This window comes from Peromyscus eremicus, chromosome 1 (assembly GCF_949786415.1).
Source record: "Peromyscus eremicus chromosome 1, PerEre_H2_v1, whole genome shotgun sequence".
Taxonomy (NCBI): Eukaryota; Metazoa; Chordata; class Mammalia; order Rodentia; family Cricetidae; genus Peromyscus; species Peromyscus eremicus.
The window spans coordinates 91,384,635-91,408,542 of NC_081416.1; the positions used below are offsets into that span (position 1 = coordinate 91,384,635).

Consider the following 23,908-nt stretch of genomic DNA (forward strand, 5'->3'; position numbering starts at 1 on the left):
AAGCATTTCAAGGACCTGGCCCCTTTCTTAGGAGGGCATTTGCCGAGTATTTTGGTCCATGGCAGCCCATCTACTTCCCACCAGCTCTCTGTTCAAGCTTCCATCTTCCTGAGCAGCCAGCCTGAGCACTACAGTGTCTTTGTGAGCTATGAGGTCTACAGGAAGCCCTCATCACTTTCCCCGCCCCTTTGGTCTGGTAACCCTCAGTAATCTTGCTTTGCAAATCACAGAGTTGGAATTAGACACAGGAGAAAAATATAGCTTGCTTAAAATGTGCAGGACATCTCCAGAAACCTCTAGGATGGGACTCTGATCAAATGTCTTTTTACTAAGCTGAAAAGAGAGAAGATGGGCTGTGAAGAAGCTGGAAAATATGCAAGGGGGAGGGGGGATGTGGTAAAAGTAGGGGAGAGAGACAAAGAGGAAGGGATAGAGAGAACAGAGTTTAGAGAGAGTGGGGGAAGAAAAGGAGGGACAAAGTGTAGGATGGGTATAATGAAGTTGACAAACATCTACATGAGCCTCCCCATAGTATGGACCAGTAGCACCAAAATCATCCAGGGATCTTACATCGTAACTGGGATTCTCATTCAGAAGGCCTAGGATATTTTTAATACAATCTGCCAGGTGACTCTCTGTATTGTTGAGCTTAAGAACCTCTGCCTTAGCATAGAAGATATCACCAGACAGGGAAGTATGGTTCTGGGCATCAGATATGTGCTCAATATACTAATCTATCCCTATTTTATTGACAGCAAACTTGAAGAACTGGTCCACTTCCTACAAGTCATGTATCCCAAATTGTGTCAACACTGGCAAGTGATCTGGATGATGGCTGCAGTAATGCTGGTCTTGAGTGTTGTGCTTGGGCTCTACAGCTCCTATAACTCCTGCACAGAGCAGGCCGATGGGCCCCCTGGGAGATCCACCTGCTCCGCAGCCCAGCGGGACTCCTGGTGGAGCTCAGGACTCCAGCAAGAGCAGCCAGCAGAGCAGTAGGACATCAGAGTCCTTAGCCATGCCCTGCTCTGGTGCATTCACCCAACACCCTGCCCCCAAGTACAGTGTGTCAGGCCCAGGTGTGCACATGTGGCCACTCATCCATCCCTTTGGGGAACAAGGAGGCTTTCTCTTCACCTTCATCACCTCCATGGAAGCTACTCACACACAGTAACCTGATGCTTTGAAGGGATCAGCAAAACTGCTCTGGGAAAGGGTCTGGTGGTGGACAAAGAAGTGGCCTTCACGGAGGACTCTGGCCCAAGGGAAGAGTCCTGCCCCTGGCTCAGATGGATTGGGAGAACTGAAACCCCTTCATTCAGGAGACAGGGAGAAGCCCGCTCTCCCTTTTCCTCCCTGTGTTTCATAACCAGGAAGAGTTGTACTTAATGGCCAGTACTGACAGTAAGGATCGGACCTGGGACCTGGGGTCACATGTGGATGTCTTCCCACTTCATTTACCATGACTGTTCTTTAGCCTTTGCTCTCTCCTTCAGAATCACCATTTCTTGTCTGAGAGTGGGAAAGCTCTCTCATAAAAGTACACAGGCTAAAAGTAGTCCCATGCTCGAAAGGAAACAGGAAGATGTGAGTTAATATATAATGTGTCTTTATACATATGGACAGAACACACAACATGTTTGTGCACACACACCCACTCTCTGGAAGTGTGCTCTGCTTGGTGGCAGCCATGTTGTGCCAATCAATTATTTTTCACTAGGTGTGGAACAGTAGTCACCAGGCATCAATACGGGGAGCCCTCCACATACTCTGAAGATGTTTGAAAACCCTAAGAAATCGTGTCTTCAGATGCCAGTTTGGAGCTGTTGCTCTGCACAGTCTCTTCCCTGGCTGTGTGCTGCATTTGAACGTGATCCTACACAGTTTAACCCACCCCGTGGGTAAGAAAAGGTGTGCCTTCCACCCCAGACTCTCACTCTGCGTTGCACATCAAGGCTGCCATTCTCCTATTTCCCGCCCAAATGTGTCCTTCCGAGGACCTGTTCAGCAGCAAACCGAAGGAGTGCGTCCCACCTCCAGCACGGCGTCTCTCACACTGTTCAGCTGTTACCTTCACTCATCAGTTGGAGATTGGCCATCTCTCGTGCTTGCTTTTCTGTTTCAATGTTTTGGTTGCTAACATGCATGCAGGACTTATTGTGAGTCCAAAACTGTCTCAGTGTTATATAGATAGTAATTCATTTAGTCCTCAAGAAAAACAAAATCTGAAATGGATAGTACTCTCTCTCTCTCTCTCTCTCTCTCTCTCTCTCTCCATGCTCAAATAAGGAAACAGAAGCATAAATCACACATACACACACACACACACACACACACACACACACACACACACACACTGATACAACTTAGGCATATATAGCTAGTAAGTAAGTCATTCAAACTAGAGTGGTCTAGCTCCAGAGACTGTACCCCCTGACCCCTCTCCTATGGTCACCCAGCTAGGTGCCTTCCGGTCTGATGCCCCTCCCCATCTGACCCTTCAGCTGTCCCAAACCTGTCATGGTTCTCCCACTGTGCTTCAACTCATGGGCATCTCCCCTGCCTTTGCTCTCTTCTCTCCACTCCTGAGGACCAACCACAAACACTACCCTCTATACAGGCTTCAGGGGCCTCCTTCCATGTTCTACCACACCCAACATCATGGGTGGCACCCCACTTAGTGCTGCTGGCACTTGTTAAACTTTAGTCATTGTCCTGTACATGCTGTCTAACTTATTTATACATCTGTCTCCCTGGACATTTTCCCTTGAATATGATGTTTCACCATCTCTTGGGCAGGTACCTACCATGGCAAACACTTTGGAGAGAATCATTTCACTTTGGTTAAAAGAACAAGCGAACAGTCAAGGTGAAGGGCAGCCTAGAGCGTGACCTCTTGAGGCTTCCCAATACCGCCACCCTCATGATCATTCCTATCTCCAAGAGAAACCTGTCATGACTGATTCCTGACCTTGGCTTATTTTTATCTTTCTCTGTTTACTTTGAGAGAACACGAGTGAAACCATTCTCAAGTTCAAATACAATCACTCCTTTTAGAGAGACACCCCACGCCCAACCCACCCTGACTAGACCTCACTTTAAAATGCCGGTTTTGAAGGGACATCCTTTACAGTGGCTAGAAAATGGCATAGTGAAGAGCCCAAGGATGTGTCATTAAAGGTAATGAGGTTCAGAGCGAGGCAGTGAGATTTTGCAGGCATAGGTAGATGGCTTACCTGGAGTCTTCCATGGGACTAGATACAGCCAAAGGAGATTTAACTCATAAGCACCTTACAGCCCAAGACAGAGTGTAGACGAGATGCAGAAAGAGCAGCCGTTCGGACTCTAGCGGGTCAATGTCTAATCTCACCCCACCCCACACCAAAAAAAGGTCCAGCTTGAGTGAGTCCATTTGGCCACAAATCCCCACCCCTGTTCTGGGTGAGACAAAGCCGAGGAGAGCATGTGTAAACTGCTTCAGCGTCATCCCTGGCCTCCAAAGCCTGCAGGAGTCCTTGGCCTAGACCAGCCACCACACCGCTCCAGCTGGAAGGGCAGTTGAGGAAAAGGACATCTCCAAAGAGCGGAGCCACGTTTAGAGCAGCGCAGCTAAAAACGCACTTGTTGGTTCACCTTTTCAGGAAAACGAGGGATAACTTGTAGCAGTCACAGCCGCTGCCACACAGCCAGTGACATGGAAGTCAGCCTTGGGTTTCCAGACGTAACAGTCAAATGAAATCGAAGTTCCCATTCAAGGTGCCTCTGAAACCTACGGTTCTGCTTAGCCCTGAGGGTCCGGTTGCCAGCCTTCTATTGTAGAGGGACGTGTTCACATCATCACTGATGTCAATTCCTAAAAGGGCCTTCACTTCCTAGCCACAATGAAGTCTGTTTCTTTTGTACAGCCTGGGACGAGGGAATGGCAAGGGAGAGCCGGGACTTGACGTCACCGGCTGTCAGTCCCTGATGTTAAGCCTCACACAGGTAGGTGTGCTGGTGTTGAACTGTAGAATGTCACATAGCTGAGTTTGAAAATAAACGCACATTTCCAAACCTTTGGCAGAAGTCAGACGCCTCTTTGTTATGTGGAGCTGAAGCCTAATCTTTCTCCGATGCTGAATTAGATCCACACAGAACCGTAGACCTGAATTTCTCCCCCAAAACACAATCGGAATCTAATCTGGAAAGATTGGATCTTTCCCCAAAGGTGTCTGTTACTTTTCCTGTTGCTAAAATACCCTGGCAAAAACAACCTGATGGGGAAAGGGTTACTTTGGCTCACACTTCAAGGGTACAGCTTGCTATGGTGGGGAATTCTGGGCAGCAGGAGCTAAAGGCAGCTGGTCACACTGCAGCTGCAGTCAGGAAACAGAGTGGAGAATGTACTCATATCACTTTCTCCTTTTCACATAGGAATGGTGCCCCCCACAGTGGGCAGGTCTTCACACCTCAATTAACCTAACCTAGATCATCCACTATAGACATGCCCAGAGATGAGCCTCCTAGAATCTAGGACCTAGATGATTCTAGATTTGATAAAATTGACAATAGCCATCCTCCAAGTTTTGAATATGAGATACTCTTGTTGATATGTTACATTTTATGGTACTGTTAGTCTCAAGATAGAGTATCCAGTTTTGTTCTTGTGGGAGTCAGTTCTCTCCTTCCACCATGGAGGTGCTGGGGGTTGAACGAGGTCATTAGGCTTAGTGAGGCACACCTTTACCCACTGACTCACCTCAACAGTCCCCTCAGCCTTGGTTGTTTTATTGTTTGTTTGTTTGTTTGTTTTGAAACAGATTCTCACTTTGTAGTCCAGGCTGGCCTTAAACTCCTGATCCTCCTGCCTCCACCCTGTGACTGATGGGATTACAGGCATGCACCACCACCCTCAGCTTAAGAAGAGGTTCATTTGGTTCACAGTGCTGGGGATTCAAGGTCATGGTGCCTTTGTCAGTTCAGTTCTGACAAGGAACTCCTAGTGAAGGGCAGATGGTAGTGACAGTGGATGTGGGAGCAAGCAGTCACTTACGTGTCAAAAAACTAGAAGCAGAGAGAAAAGGGGTGGCCAGGCTAGGCTTGCTCCTTACAGAACAACCACTTCCCAAGAGCTCCCAATGGAACTGCACGAGAAAACCTTCCCACTAGCCCCTCTTCCTAATATGGTATCACCCGAGAGACCTGCCATTTAACCAAAATACACCCGTGAGTGTCACTCAAACTGCGTCCCATCCACAGCAATGACCTTCATTATGCCATTTCTCTGGCATTCCTGAACCACTTTAGCCTGGTGATTGCTGTGACTTCCATCCTTCCCCTTGACAAGTGGGAACTTGCATTGAGGTCATCTAGATCCTGCCTCACCAGTACATTGGGGAGTGGTATACACCCTTTTATACCCATAGGTCCAAGTCTACAAATTGCCACAGCTATACCTGATTGGAGTACTGGGCATGTAGTGGTTTGAATGAGAATGGCCTCCAGGAGCTCATCTATTTTAATACTTGGTCTCCAGTTTGGTAGAACTGTTTGGGAAGGAATAGAAGGTGTGGCCTCATTGGAGGAGATGTGTCAATGGGGGCAAGCTTTGAGGCTTCCAAAGTCCTGAGTCATTCCAGTTAGCTCTCTCTGCCTCATGCCAGTGGATCAGGACGTAAGCTCGCAGCTACTGCTCCAGCACCATACTTCCCATGTGATGGCCATGGACTCACCATCTGAAACTGTAAGCCTCCATTAAATGTTTTCTTTTATAAGTCACCTTGGTTATGACTTATCATAGGAGCTGAAAGATAACTAAGTCAAGACATAACTCAGAGATCAGGGACTCTGTGCAGGGTAGGACCTTGGGTGACCTCCCTTGAGAAGAGTATTGTGTTCTGCAAAAGGGAGACATAGTGAGCCCAATATCGGGTGACCAGGCAAGGACACTCAAGCACAGACCATTCCGTGTTCACCAAGTCATTTTTCTTCTTTACTCTTGGGTACATAGCTGAATTAAAACTCCTTAATCAGGTTCGATGGGAACATGTGACTAAGTTCCGATTGCTCAACTATAAACAGGAGTGATATATTCCAGGCTTGGCCTCAAAAGCAATCTTCAGCTCCATTATCTACATTTGCTGGTTCACTGGGAAGATGCAGGAAGAGAACTCGAGATATTAGAAGACGGGAGTGCCGCGGGAGACAGGTGGAGGCAGCCTCTATCTATGAATAAACCGTGCCGTGGAATCCTCAGTGTACACACCCACCATTACTAACTACCATCACCACCTGTCAGTCATTGGAAAACCACAAAGATTTGTCAAGTAAGCCGCTGAGTCGTGGGCTTGTCGGCTGCAGTAGTCAGACTACAGTGACTAATGCATTTGCCTACCTGTAGATTTCTTTTCTTGTTCTTCTTGTTCTTCTTTTTCCTCTTCCTCCTCCTCCCTCCTCCTCTTCTCCTTTTTTTTTTTTTTTTTTTTTTTTTTTTTTTTTTTTTTTTTAGACAGGGTTTCTTTGTATAGCTCTGGCTGTCCTGGAACTCACTCTGTAGCCGAGGCTGGCCTCAAACTCACAGATCCACCTGCCTCTGCCTCATGAGTTCTGGGATTAAAAGCATATGCCACCAACCCTGGCCCACCTGTACATTTCTTAAAAATAATCCTTATAATATTTGGTACCATAGAACTACTGTTATTTTGAAGTTCATGTAACTCTGTTCTTTTACAGGCAATGAAGCTGAGGCCCAGGGAATTTAAGTGCTTCTTAAAATATGCTCAAAGACATGTGGGTTATTAGTGTTAGTAAGATTTAAACCCAAATATGGACATCATCCTCAGCCCAGTACTCTGGATTGTATTGTATTTCTCTGCTGCTACTTTTAACCACCCCCCATGCTATTCAAATTGTAATTGCACATGTTGAATTTAAAAGACAACTAAAAATCTTCAGCTCTGAGTTAAGCTCAGTCTCTGACATTGGGCCCAGCTTTGTGGTCTGGAGACCTATGAACTTCTGACTTTAATAACTATGGAGTAAAACTGGCCTGCACATGCCGTATTTGACGCTGTCCTTTGGAACTTAATGGATAATCCCTTCATTTAATTTTCCTCGTTTCTAACTGTATAAACACCTCTCTTTTTTTGTTGTTGTTGTTGTTGTTCTCTTTGGAGATAGCATTAGCTGTTATTTAGAAGTGGACCCCACCGATGGCTGCTCTTCCTCATCCTGAACACTCTCAGAAGCTGTGAAGCAGCATTCCTCTATGGTCTGTGCTTCGGCTCCTGCCTCCGGGTTCCTGCCCTGCATTCCTGCCCTGACTCCCTTCAATGATGGATGGGAACCTGGAAATGTAAGATGAAATAAACGCTTTCCTCACTAAGTTGCTTTTTCTCAGAGTGTTTTATCACAGCAATGGAAAAGGAAACTAGAATAGTACTTTGTAACCACGCTTATTACACGGAGAGGCTTAGAAGCTGAAGCTGAGCATGTTCTAACTCAGGGAGGCGGTGAATCCCAATCAAGTTTCCCATCACCTACCTCGGTTAGCACAGAGGCTCGGAAACTGCTCAGAATGCTGAGAATAGGTGACAGCTGAGTGCTCAAACCTAAACAGAACATTATACCACTCTTCACCCCACCCCCACCCCAACCTAAGACTCAAGGGATAAGGTTGAAGAGGGAGCAGAAGGAATGTAAGAGCTGTAGTGTGAGAAAGCGCTCTGTGAGATGCTGTCTTTGGGGCACGACGTGGCCATTGTAGTCATGAAGCACAGCAGCTGTGGTCACTTGGACAAGACCGAGACCATCCACATTCCTTCACAGCCAGTGAAAGTGCTCATGAGCAGCTGTTGGCAGATCCTGGCTGCCAAAGAAGTCATCATTTTCTTCAGGAATGTAACCACTAAGTTGCCCATGCTACAGTAAACAACTCCACGTCCATGCTTATGTAAACAATCTCAGACTCTGGGTCATAGGGAGTCCCTGCTCAGGAGGGGGACTTGCTGAGAAGAGGGAGTTGGGAGGAAGTAGAGAGATAATAAGAGAGGGCAATGGGGTGAATACATTATATACATACATAAAATTGTCAGTTTTTTTAAAAAGAAGGTCCAGGCCAGGTTTGGCTACGTAGTAAGAACCTGTCTTGAAAATAATATTTATTCCCAATCATATTCTAACAGGGCCTAAATTCTTCTCTCACCCAGGTCATTTAACAAATCGTTTCCTTATTTTGGAAACTCACTGCTTAACCCCAGTACAATCATTCAGACTCTCTTTATCCAAGAATTCCCCAACTGTCCATTTGTTTACAAAAGCCAGTGTCTTCTGACTTCTCATAAGTTATTCCTCACATGCTTTGTCTCCTACAGTTAATTTTCCCTTCCCGCCATCCTCTCTCCCTTCTTCTTGTGATGATGTATTCTTTCTATCACGGTGTTAAGCGTTAAAGACAGTTACAAAAGGACATGATTCCTACCTCTCTTTCTGGAAGTGCGGTGCTGGAGTCCCATATGTTTATGTAGTACCCAGGGTTTGTACACAAATAAGGAACAAGTTTAAATTGGAGCTGTTCAGGGACTATTTCCCTGGCCTCTTGGAAGTGCTCAGTGTTTGCGGAGAACAGATTTTCATTACTGGTATTTTCTGCACATATATCGAAATTTGTTACCCAGACCAATTATGTAGAGCTAGTGATCTGTGTGATTTCATGTATTGAATTAAACAGGCAACACTCAGTCTGGAGAGATGGCTAAGCATTTAAAAATAAGTTCTGTTCTTGTGGAAGACCTGACTTCAGTTCCCAGCACCATGTTGGGCAGTTCATACCACTTATAACTCCAACTCCTTGGGATCTGACACCCTCTTTTGACCTCCCTGGATCCCTGCACTCATGTGCACATACCCACACATGGACACACACATACACATTAGTTTAAAAATAATACAAACAAATCTTTGAATAGGCAATACCACTCCCATAAAGGAAACTTATTTTGGAGAAAACTCATAAGCCTTTGCTTAAGACATTACTCAAAAGCTCTAACTATAGTTATTGAAGAAAATGAACCGCTTGAAAATCCAATTTGGAAATACCAAGTGCATTCTGACTTACACAGTGTGGATGGTTCTCTTGTGGTTCAGATGAAGAAGATGGAGTCTATGTTGAATTATACTAGAATGCAGCAGAAGTTACTAAGGAAAATGTGATATAATAACCCGGGCAGTGGTTTTTTACACTTTAATTACAGCACTCAGGAGGCAGAGGTAAGTGGATCTCTGAGTTCGAAGTCAATCTGATCTACAGAGTGAGTTCAAGGACAGCCAAGGCTACACAGAGAAACCCCATCTTGAAAAACCTAAATAGATAAATAATCCCTGTGGTGATAACTGTTATACCAATCAAAATAAAAAAGTCTAATTAAAAAAATAAATTGTCTGTAATTTGTGTTTTATAAATATGGATTTTAAAATGATTTATTGATATGTATGCATATATACTTATGAGTGGGTGTGAGCAATGAGTGTGGGTGCCTGCAGAAGTCTGAAGACGGCATCAAATCATCAAATGCCCTGGAGTTGGAATAACGGTGGTTATGAGCTGCTGCCCAGCGTGGGTTATGGGATCCAAACTCAGATCCTCCAAAAGGTCAGCAAGTGCTCTTGACTGTTGAACCATGGCTTTGGCCCTAAATGAGACTTTGGATGAGTCTAGTCTCTTTGAAAAGGAAGGATCTCCTGGCAATGTTGGTATGTCCAATGTATGTAAGAAGTGCCAAAGGAATGAGTGGTTTTTTAATGAGCATTTCCTATCAGAATGAGCCTCACTATTACTTCTCTATACATTACAAGGCAATGCAGCTGAGACAGGAGGGAAACAACTGGTGGTAGAAAGGAAAGAAGCACAATTCATCGTCAGTCTCTCTCAGAGGCAGAGGCAGTCACAGGAGTGTATGAATGAATGGGCTCTGCAAACCATCACAATGAAGAGTGTGGGAACTGAGCCCACAGGGGAATATGGGAACTGGGGAAATCTTCAGCAGCTGACACCGTGCTATCTGCCTTCCTCATTTGTGTGCTTTCTGAGTCAGCATTAGCTAAATGTTCCAGAAAGCCATCCACAAAGTACAGCCAGGGCGTTCAAGGGATGTCACTCATTTCCTCTAGTGATTTTGACAAATCAGGAGCTTGAAGGCAGGGAAATCCTCCACATATTTCCAGAACTCTCCATCCAGCCTGGTGATTGAGCATCTGTCTCCTTTACAGCTGTGGCCAGCTGCAGTGCTCCTGAGGGGCTGGCTGCACGATGCTCAAGCACATTAGCCTGGCGCTGCTCCTCGCCTCTACTTGGACCACTAGGCTCCCGGTCCAAGGTGCCGTCTCAGTGCAAGGTAGGTGTCTTACCAGGTTTCTAAAGTGAGGATAGACAAAGTCTTGGGAACTAAGCCCACTCCGCTTTTGACAGTGGACTGTTGGGATTGGGGGAGACTCTTGAGGTCACAGAAGATGCTATGGGTCTTATTGCTCAGCTAGAGATGTTTTCACTATATTGTCAGCATCATCAAAATGACTTACATTTACCTTTACATCACTTGGGATTTTATTTTGGGTTATGGAATATTTTTAATAATGATAGTTTGAAATAAAAAATGAGAAGTCATTTGTTTTCAAAGGGTTTCATTTAAGAGGCAAGCCAGGGTTGTGACTATTTAAAGCAATCTCTAAGCCAGAGGAAGAATGGGTAACTTATTAGATATCACCCACTTTATACTACCCTGTAATTGTTTTAATCACAAGGCTATTCTGCCACTAGTGGAATACAAGATTTTAATTTGCGGTAAATTTAATATGTAGGAAATCACTGAAAGCACAGTTTAAATGTTTGCCATCAGCAGCTATGAAGGAGGGGTCTGTGGAGTCTGTGTTTGTAGGACACGTACATGGAAACCTCTTTCTGCATAGTAGGAAAAGCACTGAAACCACAAACCGCTGCTTACAGTCCTGGGCAAGGGAAGTAACAGGGCTGTTAAGGAGAAACTGTTCTGCTGAAGATGCCCTGAGACGGGAGCAGTATCAAGAGCAGACAGATGTTCAGTGTTGATTGATACATTGTTGGACTTGACTTTTTTTTCCTTCTTTTTTTTCTGTTTTGGTTTTTCAAGACAGGGTTTCTCTGTGTAGTTTTTGGTGCCTGTCCTGGATCTCACTCTGTAGACCAGGCTGACCTCGAACTCACAGAGATCCACCTGGCTCTGCCTCCCGAGTGCTGGGATTAAAGGTGTGCGCCACCATTGCCTGGCTGGACTTGACTTTTAGGAGAGGTCAGAGTTAGATGATTGGTTCCCCACCACCAAATACCAGAATTGTCATGTTCAAATAAACCTGCGTCCTCTTAGAAATCCCATCAGGAGACCATTCACATTTCCCCCTGCAATGCTGCCATTACGCAAGTTATTTTGGAGTCTATTATTTTTAAAGACAAGGTCTCTTATAGCCCAGGCTAACCCCAAATTCACTATGTATCTGAGAATGACCTTGAACTCCTGATCCTTTCTGCCTTCGCCTTGTGGATGTTGGGATTACAGGTGTGTAGCACCGTGTCCAGTCTTAGCAATGAGGAGTGAACCGAAGGCACTGTGCATGCTAGCCGAGCTCTCCCAACTAAGCCACATCCCTAGACCTTAGAAACTATTCTTTGACAATGACTCCACCTATTTGCTTCGTCCTCACTAATGGCAATTTTTCTAAGGAAACTAAATTCTTGGAAAGAGGAGAAAGTTAACTGGCTACCAGCAGAAGGTCCTACTGGCCTCTGTGATGATGTGGTGAGTGGGCGCAGATGGGACTTCTTAAAGGATTTGTTACTGAGAGATGCAGAATCAAGTATATAGAGTTTCTTTGATTCCTCTCAATAAAACATTTTCTATATGAAAAGAAAGCATTAGCACGGCCAAGGGCTTTGTCTGATGCCATGCAGGTGGTAAATACTAATGCTTGGTGTTGACTCCGCCCTAAATGATTCCCAAGAACATACTGTTCCTTGTTAGAATTTCTAAATGAAACTGGAAAGCATGAAGTTTCTATACTTGATTGCTTCTTGTGGATCCAAGCTCTGCTAGGTACATGTTACCTAGTTTAATTCCAAACATCAGGCCTGACAAGGTATAAGTTCACAGATAAAAGCATTGACTTGTCCCCAAGATCCCAATAGCCAATTAACAGTGGGAGAGGTGAGGAATGCTTTGCACAGGCTTGGGAATTTGAAATGGACTTTCATAGATAAAGCCCAGCAGGTAGGTGTGTGTGTGTGTGTGTGTGTGTGTGTGTGTGTGTGTGTGTGTGTCTCACAAGAAAAGTTCATGATGTTTTAAGTAAGTTTACAATTGGGCCATTAGGCTCTCTTCAGGTTCATGAGGTCGTTGGACCAAAGGCTGGACTTACAAGCCTGAAATACCTTTTTTATGGACCTTCATAGATAAAGCCCAATAGGAGTAAGGTACTGGAATATAATATGACATGGTGATTTTATATAGGTCCGTAAGTTCCTGGCAAATCTGTCAAAAGAGCTCCCAAATCCACTAGATTTTGAGAAAAAAAATATTCTGACAAGTCCCACTGCCTCAGCCTTCCCAGGAAAATCCATCTGTGGTGGATACACTGGAATGCTTAGAAGACTAAATGGTAGTGGTGTTATCTATAGTTATTAGTTCCTAATATGGCAGATGCTATGCTAAGTCCTGTTAGAATTTATTCATGTAACTCCTACTACCCTGTGCAGTAGATGATGCTCTCTATATTCCAAACAAGGAAATGGGCTCAAAAAGATAAAAGCGTAAGGTCTCGGAGCTACAGAGCAGCATAGGTGATACCAAGCCCTGCCCTGACTCAAACTCAGCTTCCTTTATTTAGTTTCCCTGCCCTGCAAGATTTCCTGCCAGCTCCTTCAGGAATTTCTGAGTAAGCCTGTCCTCCCATGGCCAGAAAGGACCTGAAACAAAGAACTCACATTCTCTTCCAGCAAGCACATGGCCAGCCCCTGTCAAAACAGGAACGTCCCCAGCCACATTACTTTGGAATATTGCTAATTATTATTCTGTTAACCAGAACCCTGAATTCTATCTTCCTCAAAGTCTCAGAGGTTTCCTTTTATAGACTTAAAAAACAATGTTTGCAGCATCTGAATCACCTAGACCCCACCCCAGGAGCTGATTGCTAGCTAAAGCCCTCATGTGATCGGCAGGTTCCTTAGTGCAGAGTGCTCTGTGAGCTCTTGATCTGGAGGTTTACAGCCTGGACCAGGCAGCACAAGCACCCCACCCAGCAGGCAGTCCTTGTGGGCTGTTCCTGGCCTGTGTTGTTATTTCTAAGACCAGCACCAGCCTCACAGACCCGGGTCGAGACAATGATTTCTCTGTGAGGAAGGAGAGCCTGAGAGCTGGGAGCAAAGCCAGAAGCCAGCTGAGGACTTTATGATTTCTTTCCAGAGCTTTCCGTTTCTGCATGCAGATACAAGGGGGTCGCCCTTGTGGCCAGAAAGGCAAGCACACAGATGAATTTCACAGAAGCCGAGGAGGCCTGCAAGGTGCTGGGACTGACCCTGGCCAGCAAGGACCAGCTGGAAGCAGCGCAGAAGTCCGGCTTTGAGACTTGCAGGTAAGAAAGAGCTTCACTAAAGCCGGTGTTTCTGCTCAGCAGTAGACTTGCTGCCTTCTAACCTCTGTCCATTCAACCCATGTGTATTTTGTATTCTTCTACAGCTACGGGTGGATTGGAGAACGGATCACCGCCATCCCTCGGATTTTTCCAAACCACAAGTGTGGGAGGAATGGGAAAGGGGTCCTGATTTGGAAGGTTCCCCTCAGCCAAAAGTTCAGAGCGTATTGTCACAACTCATCTGGTAAGTCAGACCTCCAGCCGCTTCATGTGGCACATCTCTGGGTGTCTCAGGATCTGGGGCCTGTCTGGCACAAGCAACCTGAGCAGCACCAGAAGCAGTAATAGGTCATCTAAATGTCCCGAGACTAGGCTCAGCGGAGCAATGTGCCCTTCAGAGGAAAATGTTAGAGAGGATACTGCGACTGAGTGGTAGCATAAGATCAGGGCATTTCCAGAGGCTCAGGGTTATCACCTCCACTGCCTGGGTTTCCTAAAAGATAAACAGGAAGTGGGAAAGAAACAGATGTCTCTATGTATGTGATGCATCCCCTCTGGACAAAGCAATTGTGAGGTTAGCTATCTCAAAGAACCTTGAACTTCCCCCGAGGAAGCCTTATCATCTTGTCTTCAAACAAGGAAATGTATCTATGGGGACTTTGGTCCACTTGTCTAATGTTTCTGTGGTAGACATTCCCCATTTCTATGATGAAATAACTGTAGCTGAGAAGTTTATAAAGAAAGGAAGGTTAGCTCACCGTTCTGGAGAGTCAAGGTCATGGCCCAGCAACTACTTGACTATGGAGAGGGTTTCTTGTATCACAAAGTCAGTACTGTGAGGGAGAAAAAGTGAGCGCTCATGTGCTGAGATTGGAAGCCAGAGAGGGATTCCGGAGTATAATGCACTCCCAGCTCCAACCAGGGTCCCAGAAGAGCTCATTGATTTCTTCAGTGCCCTTTATGAACTCCTGCTAGGCTCTGCCCCTTAAAGGTCCCATCACCTCTTAGCATTGCCACATTGGATTCTGACACGTAAACACTGGGGGATACACTTGAGCCACATTCAAAGTACAGTCTCAATGAGAAGGTTCACACTTGGGTCTAACTCTGACACTTCTTTCCACTGCCCCACATAAGTCACATGCTGCACCTGACATCTTGAAAGTAAGGCCCAATCTCCCTCTTTTGAAGGAAGAAGTTGAAACTTAGAGGGTAGGGCTGATTTGCTCATGATTTGCAGTCATCTTGTCCATCTTGCCCACAGGCCTTGGTTGCCCTAACCTAATAGCTTTCCTAAGTCATTTCTCAGAACATTTCCTTCGACTAATACCCAGCTGTTCTCTGTGTCATAAGAAGGCTACTTGACTCATTTCTTTTCACATATACTCATATGTCCGACTTTCTGAAGGTTAGATAGCAAGTGGTCATGTACATACAGAGAGACATCAATATTAATTGTAAGGTCTGAAAGACAAGAAATGCTCACCAACCAACTTCAGCAAAATTGAATCCAGGAATTCCAAACAGTTCTCTGAACTAAAGGGCTTAGACATAAGAAGGGTTCCTGCTCCCTGCCTTCACCAATAGTTCAGTGTGTGTGTGTGTGTGTGTGTGTGTGTGTGTGTGTGTGTGTGTGTGTGTCTCCGTCCTTCTCTGTCCCTTCTGCCTGTCTTAGCTAGAGACCGAGTGATTTGTGTGCCGGCTCTCTATTCCTGGGAGCTGGCCACTATTCCTGGGAGCTGGCCCTGTCTCCTAGCTGCCTTGTTTCCCCACCTGCTGGCAGCACAGTGCTATGGTACCCATCCCTCCCACTAAACAGAAGAAAGGAAGGGGACTCAGACGGTCTGTTTCCTCCTGCTTTCCTGTACGTTGTATTCTCAGCCCCTGTTGTTTCCTACACCCTGAACGGTCAAGAGGCTTCAATTCCTGCTGTAGGTGGTGTTGTGTACTTGAGATCACATCACAGTAAACAGTGCCAAACGTCAGTAGTTCACATTATCAATTGCGCTAACTGATTATTTGATTAAGGCAGTGACTAACAGACTGAAAATGAAATGAGAAGGTAAGTTTTCTCCTTTGTAGTTAGTAGGTAATTTAGCATATGATATGTACTATGCAAATATCCTCACTCTAAACTATCATTGTGGTCCTTGCTGAAAATGGTTATTATATAGGGGACTGCAGAGTAGGGATTTTTCTAAATCATTCCTCCTCTCTACACTTATTAGCTAGTCCCCCCTCGCAACACACAAAAGCATGCACATACACACACACTTTCTCTACCTTATACTACCACAGACATGTGACATTTGATTTATTTAATGTGTCAGGCATATTACAGTAAATTTTGTACTTATTATTCTTTTAAGTCCTGTGCAAGTTCCAAATCTGGCATGTGGGAGTCCTACTTCCTAGCAGTGGGCAGGCCCAGGCTCACTTTGTACCCTCTCTGTTTCTGGTGGAGAGATAATAGCTCATTTCTCTACAGAGCCCTGGTTCTTTTGAGTGCAAAATGCTAACCAGAAACCACGATCTTCATGAAAATTATCCTCATTACTAGTGGCATTTTCATTGAGTCTCAAAGAAGCACACATGTGTGTATGTGTGTGTGTGTGTGTGTGTGTGTGCGCGGGGGGGGGGGGGGGGGGGGGGGGGGGACGACACATGTATGTGAACCACGCAGTTATATTGATGTTTCCAACTCAAATGTAATAATTTGCCTTTTCTGACTTTGTTTTATCTGTCATCTCCTACACCCAACATCTTAGTTCATAGTAAACAACACATTTTCTTGTGCTACAACAGTTTCAAAATGGCAAAGCCAGTATCCTTAGGAAACAATACTAATGAGTAAAAAGGAGGGTTTCTTCACCGTCCCCTAGAAGAAGGTCCTGCTGGACATGTGGTCAGGGAACTTTGTGCAGAAGTGACTAGACAAAACCCAGCCCCGTTGTGATTAGACTCTCATTTGAAGTAGAAGAGGTTGACTTGCTTCTGCTTGTGCTCTGTTATAGGGTACAGATTTTATTGTTTTCATTTTTTTCAGATACATACAACATCAACATGCTGCAGTGGTTTTCCTCCTAATCTTTCCATCTTTATTCATTTCTGGTCTGTGCCTTTGTTTTGGGCATATAGAAAGGTCTGTGGGATATTGTTTACTTTTCTCACAAAAAGGAAACTGGAATACCACACACAGCTCTGTGAATGGCTTTTTCCACTTACAGCCTGGACATTAGTCTGGATTGGCTCATAGAGACGTTTCTAATGTTTAGTAGCTGTGTTTTTAATGTACTCCAGTGGCTGTCTGTATACTAATTTATTCAGCCCATCTTCTATTGGTGGACTTCTATGCTGTTCCTAATCTTTCTAAGTTTTAGGAACCAGACATTTCTAGATTCTCCTATTTCTGTGCAGTTTGCAAGAACCCTCCTTCTCCGCTCCTGGATGTCCTCCCTCTCCCTGCACCTGGCCCCTCCCCCACCGCATCCATTTGGTAACTGTTACTCTTCTGTTTGCCCTACAGCCTTGGGTGACTTTCCAAATAATTTAGTATGTAGCATGTGATTTCTTTTGCATATAAAAATAGATGCATATGAAAATTCTTGAATATGGCTAAAAAGGGTTGTAGACCCCAGGAAAAAATGGCCTGTCCTGCAGAGTAAACCCCAAGCCCCTTAGCAGGGTGACTAGCAATTTTGATATCCCGGCTGGATCTGTCTTTCCAGCCTGGCCTCCTGCTTGCAGGATTTCTTCATCAGTGACCTCCCACCATTCTCTGGAGCCGCACTATGCTCCTTGTCATTCTCCTGACCTGACTCTACCTTCCCACGTCTCCATTCTCGGATCACACACATCCTGCTGACCAGGACCTCCTGTCCTCGCCCTACAGATGAGCTCGGCTCTGTTTCAGCCACACTGGCCGTCTTGTTCATTGAATGGGCTCAGCACAGTCGAGTTCTCGCTCTTGTACTTTTTGTTTTCTTCCGGCGTCTGCCCTAGATCTCTAGTGACCGGCACTTTGAACCACTGGGTCTCAGGTTAAGTACAGCCTCCCCAGGAGACGTCCCCTCATCACTCTAGCCAAGTAGCCATCCTTCATCTCTGCCCTTACCAGTCTAAACCACATTGCGTTTAAGTTTCTTTTCACTGTTCATAATCTTTTGAAATTCGTGGCTTGCTTATCTTTTGTTATCTGTACTCTTCCAATGGATTAGAAGCTCCTTGAGAACAGGGACTTTGTCAATGGCATCTAGAGCACTGCCTGGCACAGAGATGGTGCCCCGTAAGCATCTGTTGAATGAACACCATCAGTCCTCCACACTCCACCCAAGTTCCTCTGACCAGAGGCAGGAACTGGACTTCATGAGTCTGTGTGTTTTAGAACCCAACAGTCTATTGAGCCCTCTGGGTTTTCTACCCTTGCTTTAAAAAAAAAAATGTTCATTTTCTGAGGGAAGAGCCTAGCAAAGACTAAAGAATGGGAAACATGAGGCAACAGAGTCTACAATGATGTTTATTTGAACAAGACTGTTTTCAAAGTACCATGAATAGGATAAAACATTGACTTGATGCATGTGGAGTCGAACATTTATCAGCAGTATTCACGACCTTGACTAGTGACTCATTTAATTTTCAAAAGCAAATCAATTTATTGAAGGAATTTCTGCACAGCTGTAATTCTGGCCAGTGGCATCCAGTGCTATAAATAACCAGGGGCTTAAAATAGATGTAAATTTGTGGTGTAAGATATTGTGTAGCCCTGCCATTTCCTAACTGTGATTGATGTCCATGAACTTCAGCACCTTCCTGTGTAAATGAAGACTTGATAAGTGCTACACGAGATAGCTAAACATCTGGTACCATCGCTGACCCGGAACTAGAAGACAGACAGATGTGTTTCCTCTAAACTCCATCCAGCAGATCGGAAAGCACTACTCTGTCTCCTCTCCACTCCCCCGCCCCTGCACTGACCCCGCCCCTGCACTGACCCCGCCCCTGCACTGACCCCGCCCCAGCACTGAGAGGTTTTATTTTAGATCTTGTTCTAAAGTGATATCTTACGTCTCCCCCACGCCGCCCCGCCCCCAGTTACTCCTTCCTCGCTTTGGTTTCTTTCCTTTCCTCATTTCTTCTTTATCAGGTGTTCACTGAGCATGCACTGTACACCAGGCACAATAATCCAGATAAGTGCCCTGTCCCCAGAGGGGGACAAAATGATGAGAATTGGGACAAGATCAGGCAAGGGCAAGAGTATGTGTCTAGACACCTGGTCTAGAGAAGTCTGAAGCCTAGGGGAGAACTGGCTAAGCAAAGAGCAGACAGAAGTTTGTTTTTTTTTTCTTTATTAAGAAACATTTTATTTATTTTACATACCAATCACAGATCCCCCTCTCTTCCCTCCTCCCACCGCCCCCCAGCCTTTCTGCCCCCCAAACCACCCCATCCCCTCCTCTGGAAAGGTAAGGCCTCCCATCAGGAGTCAGCAAAGCCTGGTACATTCAGTTGAGGCATGACCAAGCCCCTCCCCCACTGCATCAAGGCTGTGCAAAGTGTCCCACCATAGGTAGTGGGCTCCAAAAAGCCAGCTCATGCACCAGGGATAGATCTTGATCCCACTGCCAGGGGCCCCTCAAACAGACCAAGCTACACAACTGTCTCGCTTATGCAGAGGGCCTACCTCAGTCACGTGGAGGCTCCACAGGTGTTGGTCAAAATTTCATGAGTTCCCACTAGTTTGGTTCGGTTGTCTCTGTAGGTTTCCCCACAAGGGATGCCCCTTGCTCACAGAATCCCTCTTCCCTCTTTTTGACTGGACTCCTGGAGCTCGGCCTGGTGCTTGGCTGTGAATCTCTGTATCTGCTTCCATTAGTTACTGGATGAAAGCTATATGATGACCAATCTGATTACTGGGGTAAGCCAGCTCAGGCACTCTCTCCAACTATCGCTAGTAGTCTAAACTGGGGTCATCCTTATGGATTCCTGGGAACTTCCCTAGCCCCAGGTTTCTCCCTATCCCCATGGTGTCCACTCTATCAAGATATCTCTTTCATTGCTCTCCCACTCCGGTCCAGTCATCGTAGTCGTCCCTCCACCCCTACCCCCCAACTCCCATCCCCCCCGAACCTCGACCATACCGTTCCATTATTTCTGAGGTTATAGCTCAATGGTAGAGCATTTGACTGCAGTTTTAAAGGTAGAAAAGGAATCACTGAAAAAGCCAGGGAGATTAAGAAATTGTAGCAAAAACTGAGGGGCTAGTGGAATAGCAGGACCATTGAGAGAGAGATTGAGCTTTTGAGTCTCTTAGCCTCATGATGTCAGCTTGGCTGAGTCACCAAAGACCTCATCGACAGTTCAGGGGAGGTGGACGCTGCAGGGTGCTAAGGAAGGAAATTGAGATTAGATTTGAATCTGGGGAGACCTGAATTCTGACTGCAGTGAGAAGCCCTGGTGGGGTCTGCCATGCTTACTTCTCCTTCTCCCAACAGACATTTGGGCTAACTCGTGCGTTCCAGAAATCATCACCACATTCGACCCCATGTTCGACACTCAAACACCCACAATGGAGTTCCCTGTCAGCAGCAGTGCCTACTTGGCTTTATCCTCAGACTTCACGACTCACGCTCCGGCTACCACCCGGGCACCAACTACCACCCGGGCTCCACCTTCCACCGTCATGGTACGGAAGACGAAGGTGGTCTGTAACACGGAAGTTTATACGGAACCTAACACCGTAGCCTCGACAACCGAACCACCTGTTGAAAGTGGAAAAGCATTCAAGAATGAAGTAGCTGGGTTTGGAGGTGAATGTCTTCTGGGTCTATTGGACGTGGGCAACTGTGTGTGGCAGACAAATGCACATCACCCAGCTCATCCCCAGACCCGGCACTCAGCACCTACCAGGCACAAATAAAATCTTAACACAAGCTCCTCTTCAATAGACTCAGAATTAGCTTCTTAAAGAGCCTCAAGGGTCAGGTCACACATCATGAGCATAAAAGAGCTTCACTGCTTTTCACAAGTGAATTATCATCCTTTACTATAGACACAAAAATATGTACCTGCACGGCCTATGACTTTAATCCAAATGCCTGTTTCTTACATGGACTGTGAGACCAGTCTCAAGGTCCAAGAAACAAATTCTACTTTTCACATTGCAATGACAAAGGAAAAGTACAGAACTCCCTGAATTGTAAATAGAGGGTTGGTGAGGTGACTGGGTGGGTGAAGGCACCTGCTGCCAAAGCCCAACGATGTAAGTTCAATCCCCAGGACCCACATCATGGAAGGAGAGAACTGACTCCCACAAGTTGTCCTCTAACTTGCACATGTGAACGGTGTCATGTTAGAACCCACACCCACCTGCCTACACACACACACACACACACACACACACACTATAAAAAATAAAATTATATGTATATGATTAAAAATAGTCACAGAGAAGGGTCTTCTGCACCATCTCTCACCCGCATCGCATGTAAAAACGAATCTTTACACGCACAGACAACACAATGTGCAAGCAAAAGACCAACAAGCCTGTCTTCCCTCAGGTGTCCCCACAGCCCTGCTGGTGCTGGCCCTCCTCTTCTTTGGTGCTGCAGCTGCACTGGCTGTTTGCTACGTGAAAAGGTGAGGCTGTTGGCACATCTCTGATCTTGTCACTTCTGTTGTCACATTTGTTGTGCACCTAGCTTATGCTCTTTCATGGTTGCTACTGGCATTTGGTCAAAATGGAGAGGGCACCCCTCTTAGACCTCCCTACTCCCTGACCTCACACAAGCATGTCATCTAGACAGACAGTGGATATCGGTCAGTGGGCACCACACTCAAGGAATATAAAAGGAGAAGTCAATGTTAGGGGAAAATGTAGGCTGTATTTGAGTTGGGCGGGGGGGTGGGGGTGGGGGTGGGGTGGGGGGTGGGGGGTGGGGGGGAGGGTTTGTTTTAGATGAAGGTGCTGTGAAGACATCCAGAGTTGGCCCTATCGGTACTATCCAATAGGAATGAGTCCACTAAAATGGGGGAGTGATATAGTTAAGTATAACTATATTAACATCAAAATAAAGGTGCCCAGGCAACAGAGCCAGCCTGTCCTGTGGTAGACAAAGTACTATTTGCTGTGATGTGCGTCTCATTGTGATATATATGTGCACCTACAGGTATGTGAAGGCCTTCCCTTTCACGAACAAGAATCAACAGAAGGAAATGATTGAAACCAAGGTTGTGAAGGAGGAGAAAGCCGATGACATCAACTCTAATGAGGAATCCAAGAAAACTGATAAAAACCCAGAGGAGCCCAAGAGTCCACCCAAAACTACGGTGCGATGCTTAGAAGCTGAAGTTTAGATGAGAGAAAGCTGGGAAGGTCCACCTGAGGCAAGTTTCATGCCAGAGAACCAAAGAAGCAAGCCACTAATGGTTCCTAATTAGAAAAAGACTATGGAGTCCTTCAAATGGAGGCCTCTCCTTATTGCAATCTTCTCCGGACTCTGCCCTCCTACCTCCAATCCCGCCACAGCCTCCCTAGCCTGTCTGTCTCACAGCAGTCCAGAGAGTGGAGGGGGCTTTCAAACACTGGGCCCTAAAACAGCTCCTCAGCTTACAGTCATATACCAGCCTCCAAGCTGCCTGACACCAGGGCCCAGAGTCCCTGAGGCATGGCCAGCCCCATAGTCCAAAATCTTCCTACAGGGAAACACGCCACCCAGCCAGGTGCTTTGGAACCAGGCACAAGTAAAATAAGGAAAGCCACAGGAGGTCATGGTGAGCCTGGTGACTTGAGACCTAATCTCTGGGAAGCCAAAATAAACAGGGCACTAGAAGGGATCCGGGTACTGATATCAGCCTTGTTGGCAGACTGTAAATACAGGCTGGGGTCGGGGAGCCACTCCAAAAACAGATAGGAATCACGTTTTAGAACACAGACATACTTTCTCTTCTTTCTACTGTTGCTGCTGTTCCCTATAGACAAATACACAAAATAAGGGGATGGGGGATTGTCTCTGTGGCAGAGCATTTACCTGGCACAAAGCTCCTAGTCCAATCCCCGAGAACCTGCCCACCCCCACATACACACAACGAAACAAACAAAAATGCACATTTCCATTTTTACCTGTTACAGAACCCATTATGAGAAAACAACTATGTTTAAAGGTAATAAAGTAAAAAAGAAAAATGTCAGGTAATCTACCACAGGCTGAGAATCCTTTACCTGACTGAAATGCTTGGAACCAACAGTGTTATGAATTATGTTTGAAGTCTGGAATACTTGCATCTACATAATGATATATTAGAGAGATTCAGTCTAAATATGAAATTTATTTATGTTTCATGTATACCTGTACACATAGCCTTGTGGTAATTTCATACAATATTTTAAAAATAACTTTGTACACGAGATAAAGTTTCATGGTGTGGCATTTTCCCCTGGGGGCATCATGTTGACTCTCAAACAGTTTCATATTTGGTAAAAGTTTGGTTTTTGGATTTTTGGACTAAAGATGTCAGGTGCTAGGTAAGGTATGATATTCTGTAATTGAATAGTGTTCATCATATAGTTGTGTATAGTAGAGTGTTGTCTGAAACTAATATTTTTCCAGTTTTGATATATCCCTAGCTTATCTACTTCTAAACTAATATTTTGTTGCTGAGACTAAGCCATTCATTTTTCTCTAATACAGCAACCTCTACAACCTTAATTTATTATTAACATATTGGAAAGTATATTCTTACCTCTACATACCAATACATATCTTTGTGTGCCTTTAACAAATGTATTACCAGCTCTCATTTTCTCAGTAAGAAGAACCTGAGAGGTGAAATAAATAAAGCATTTAGAAAATCCTCTGCTCCTTTATTTCCATAGAAATACTGCTTTGCTGTGGGATGTCTTTCTGTACGCTGTGAATATGTGTTACTCTGGTTGGTTGATAAGTAAAGCTGCCTTGGCCTATGGCAGGGCAGGATGGAGCCAAGCAGGAAAATCTAAGAGAGATAGTGAGAGGAGAAAGGAGAGAGGGGAGAGTCACCAAACTGCCGTTCAAGGAGCAGATAAAGCCATAGAACATGTGGCAATACATAGATTAATAGAAATGGTTTAATTTAAGATGAAAGAGCTAGCTAGCAAGAAGCCTGCCATACGCCATACAGTTGATAATTAATATAAGCCTCTGAGTGATTATTTTGTAAGTGGCTACAGGACCTCAGGGCAAGGCAGAACACAGAAAAACTTCCAGCTATATTGCTTGTGAAAAAGGGCTACATCATCATC

General features: G+C 45.3%; 2 protein-coding genes across 3 annotated transcripts in view; both read left to right on the plus strand.

Annotated features, from left to right (window-relative positions):
* The window catches only part of Irag1 (inositol 1,4,5-triphosphate receptor associated 1), a 108,733-nt gene extending 106,207 nt beyond the window's left edge, over window positions 1-2,526 (plus strand). For both annotated transcript variants that reach the window (XM_059268848.1, XM_059268840.1), the window contains one exon: window positions 756-2,526. In XM_059268848.1, coding sequence (XP_059124831.1) covers window positions 756-999 — 244 coding nt within the window. In that variant the 3' untranslated portion in view covers window positions 1,000-2,526. The remainder of the gene's footprint in view (window positions 1-755) is intronic.
* Window positions 2,527-10,191: 7,665 nt separating this feature from the next.
* On the plus strand, window positions 10,192-22,268 carry Lyve1 (lymphatic vessel endothelial hyaluronan receptor 1). Its single transcript, XM_059251504.1, has 6 exons — window positions 10,192-10,370; window positions 13,464-13,632; window positions 13,737-13,876; window positions 20,124-20,438; window positions 21,189-21,267; window positions 21,798-22,268. Exons 1-6 carry the CDS (start codon window positions 10,286-10,288, stop codon window positions 21,982-21,984), a joined length of 975 nt encoding a protein of 324 aa, XP_059107487.1. The 5' UTR covers window positions 10,192-10,285; the 3' UTR covers window positions 21,985-22,268.
* Window positions 22,269-23,908: the final 1,640 nt, after the last annotated feature.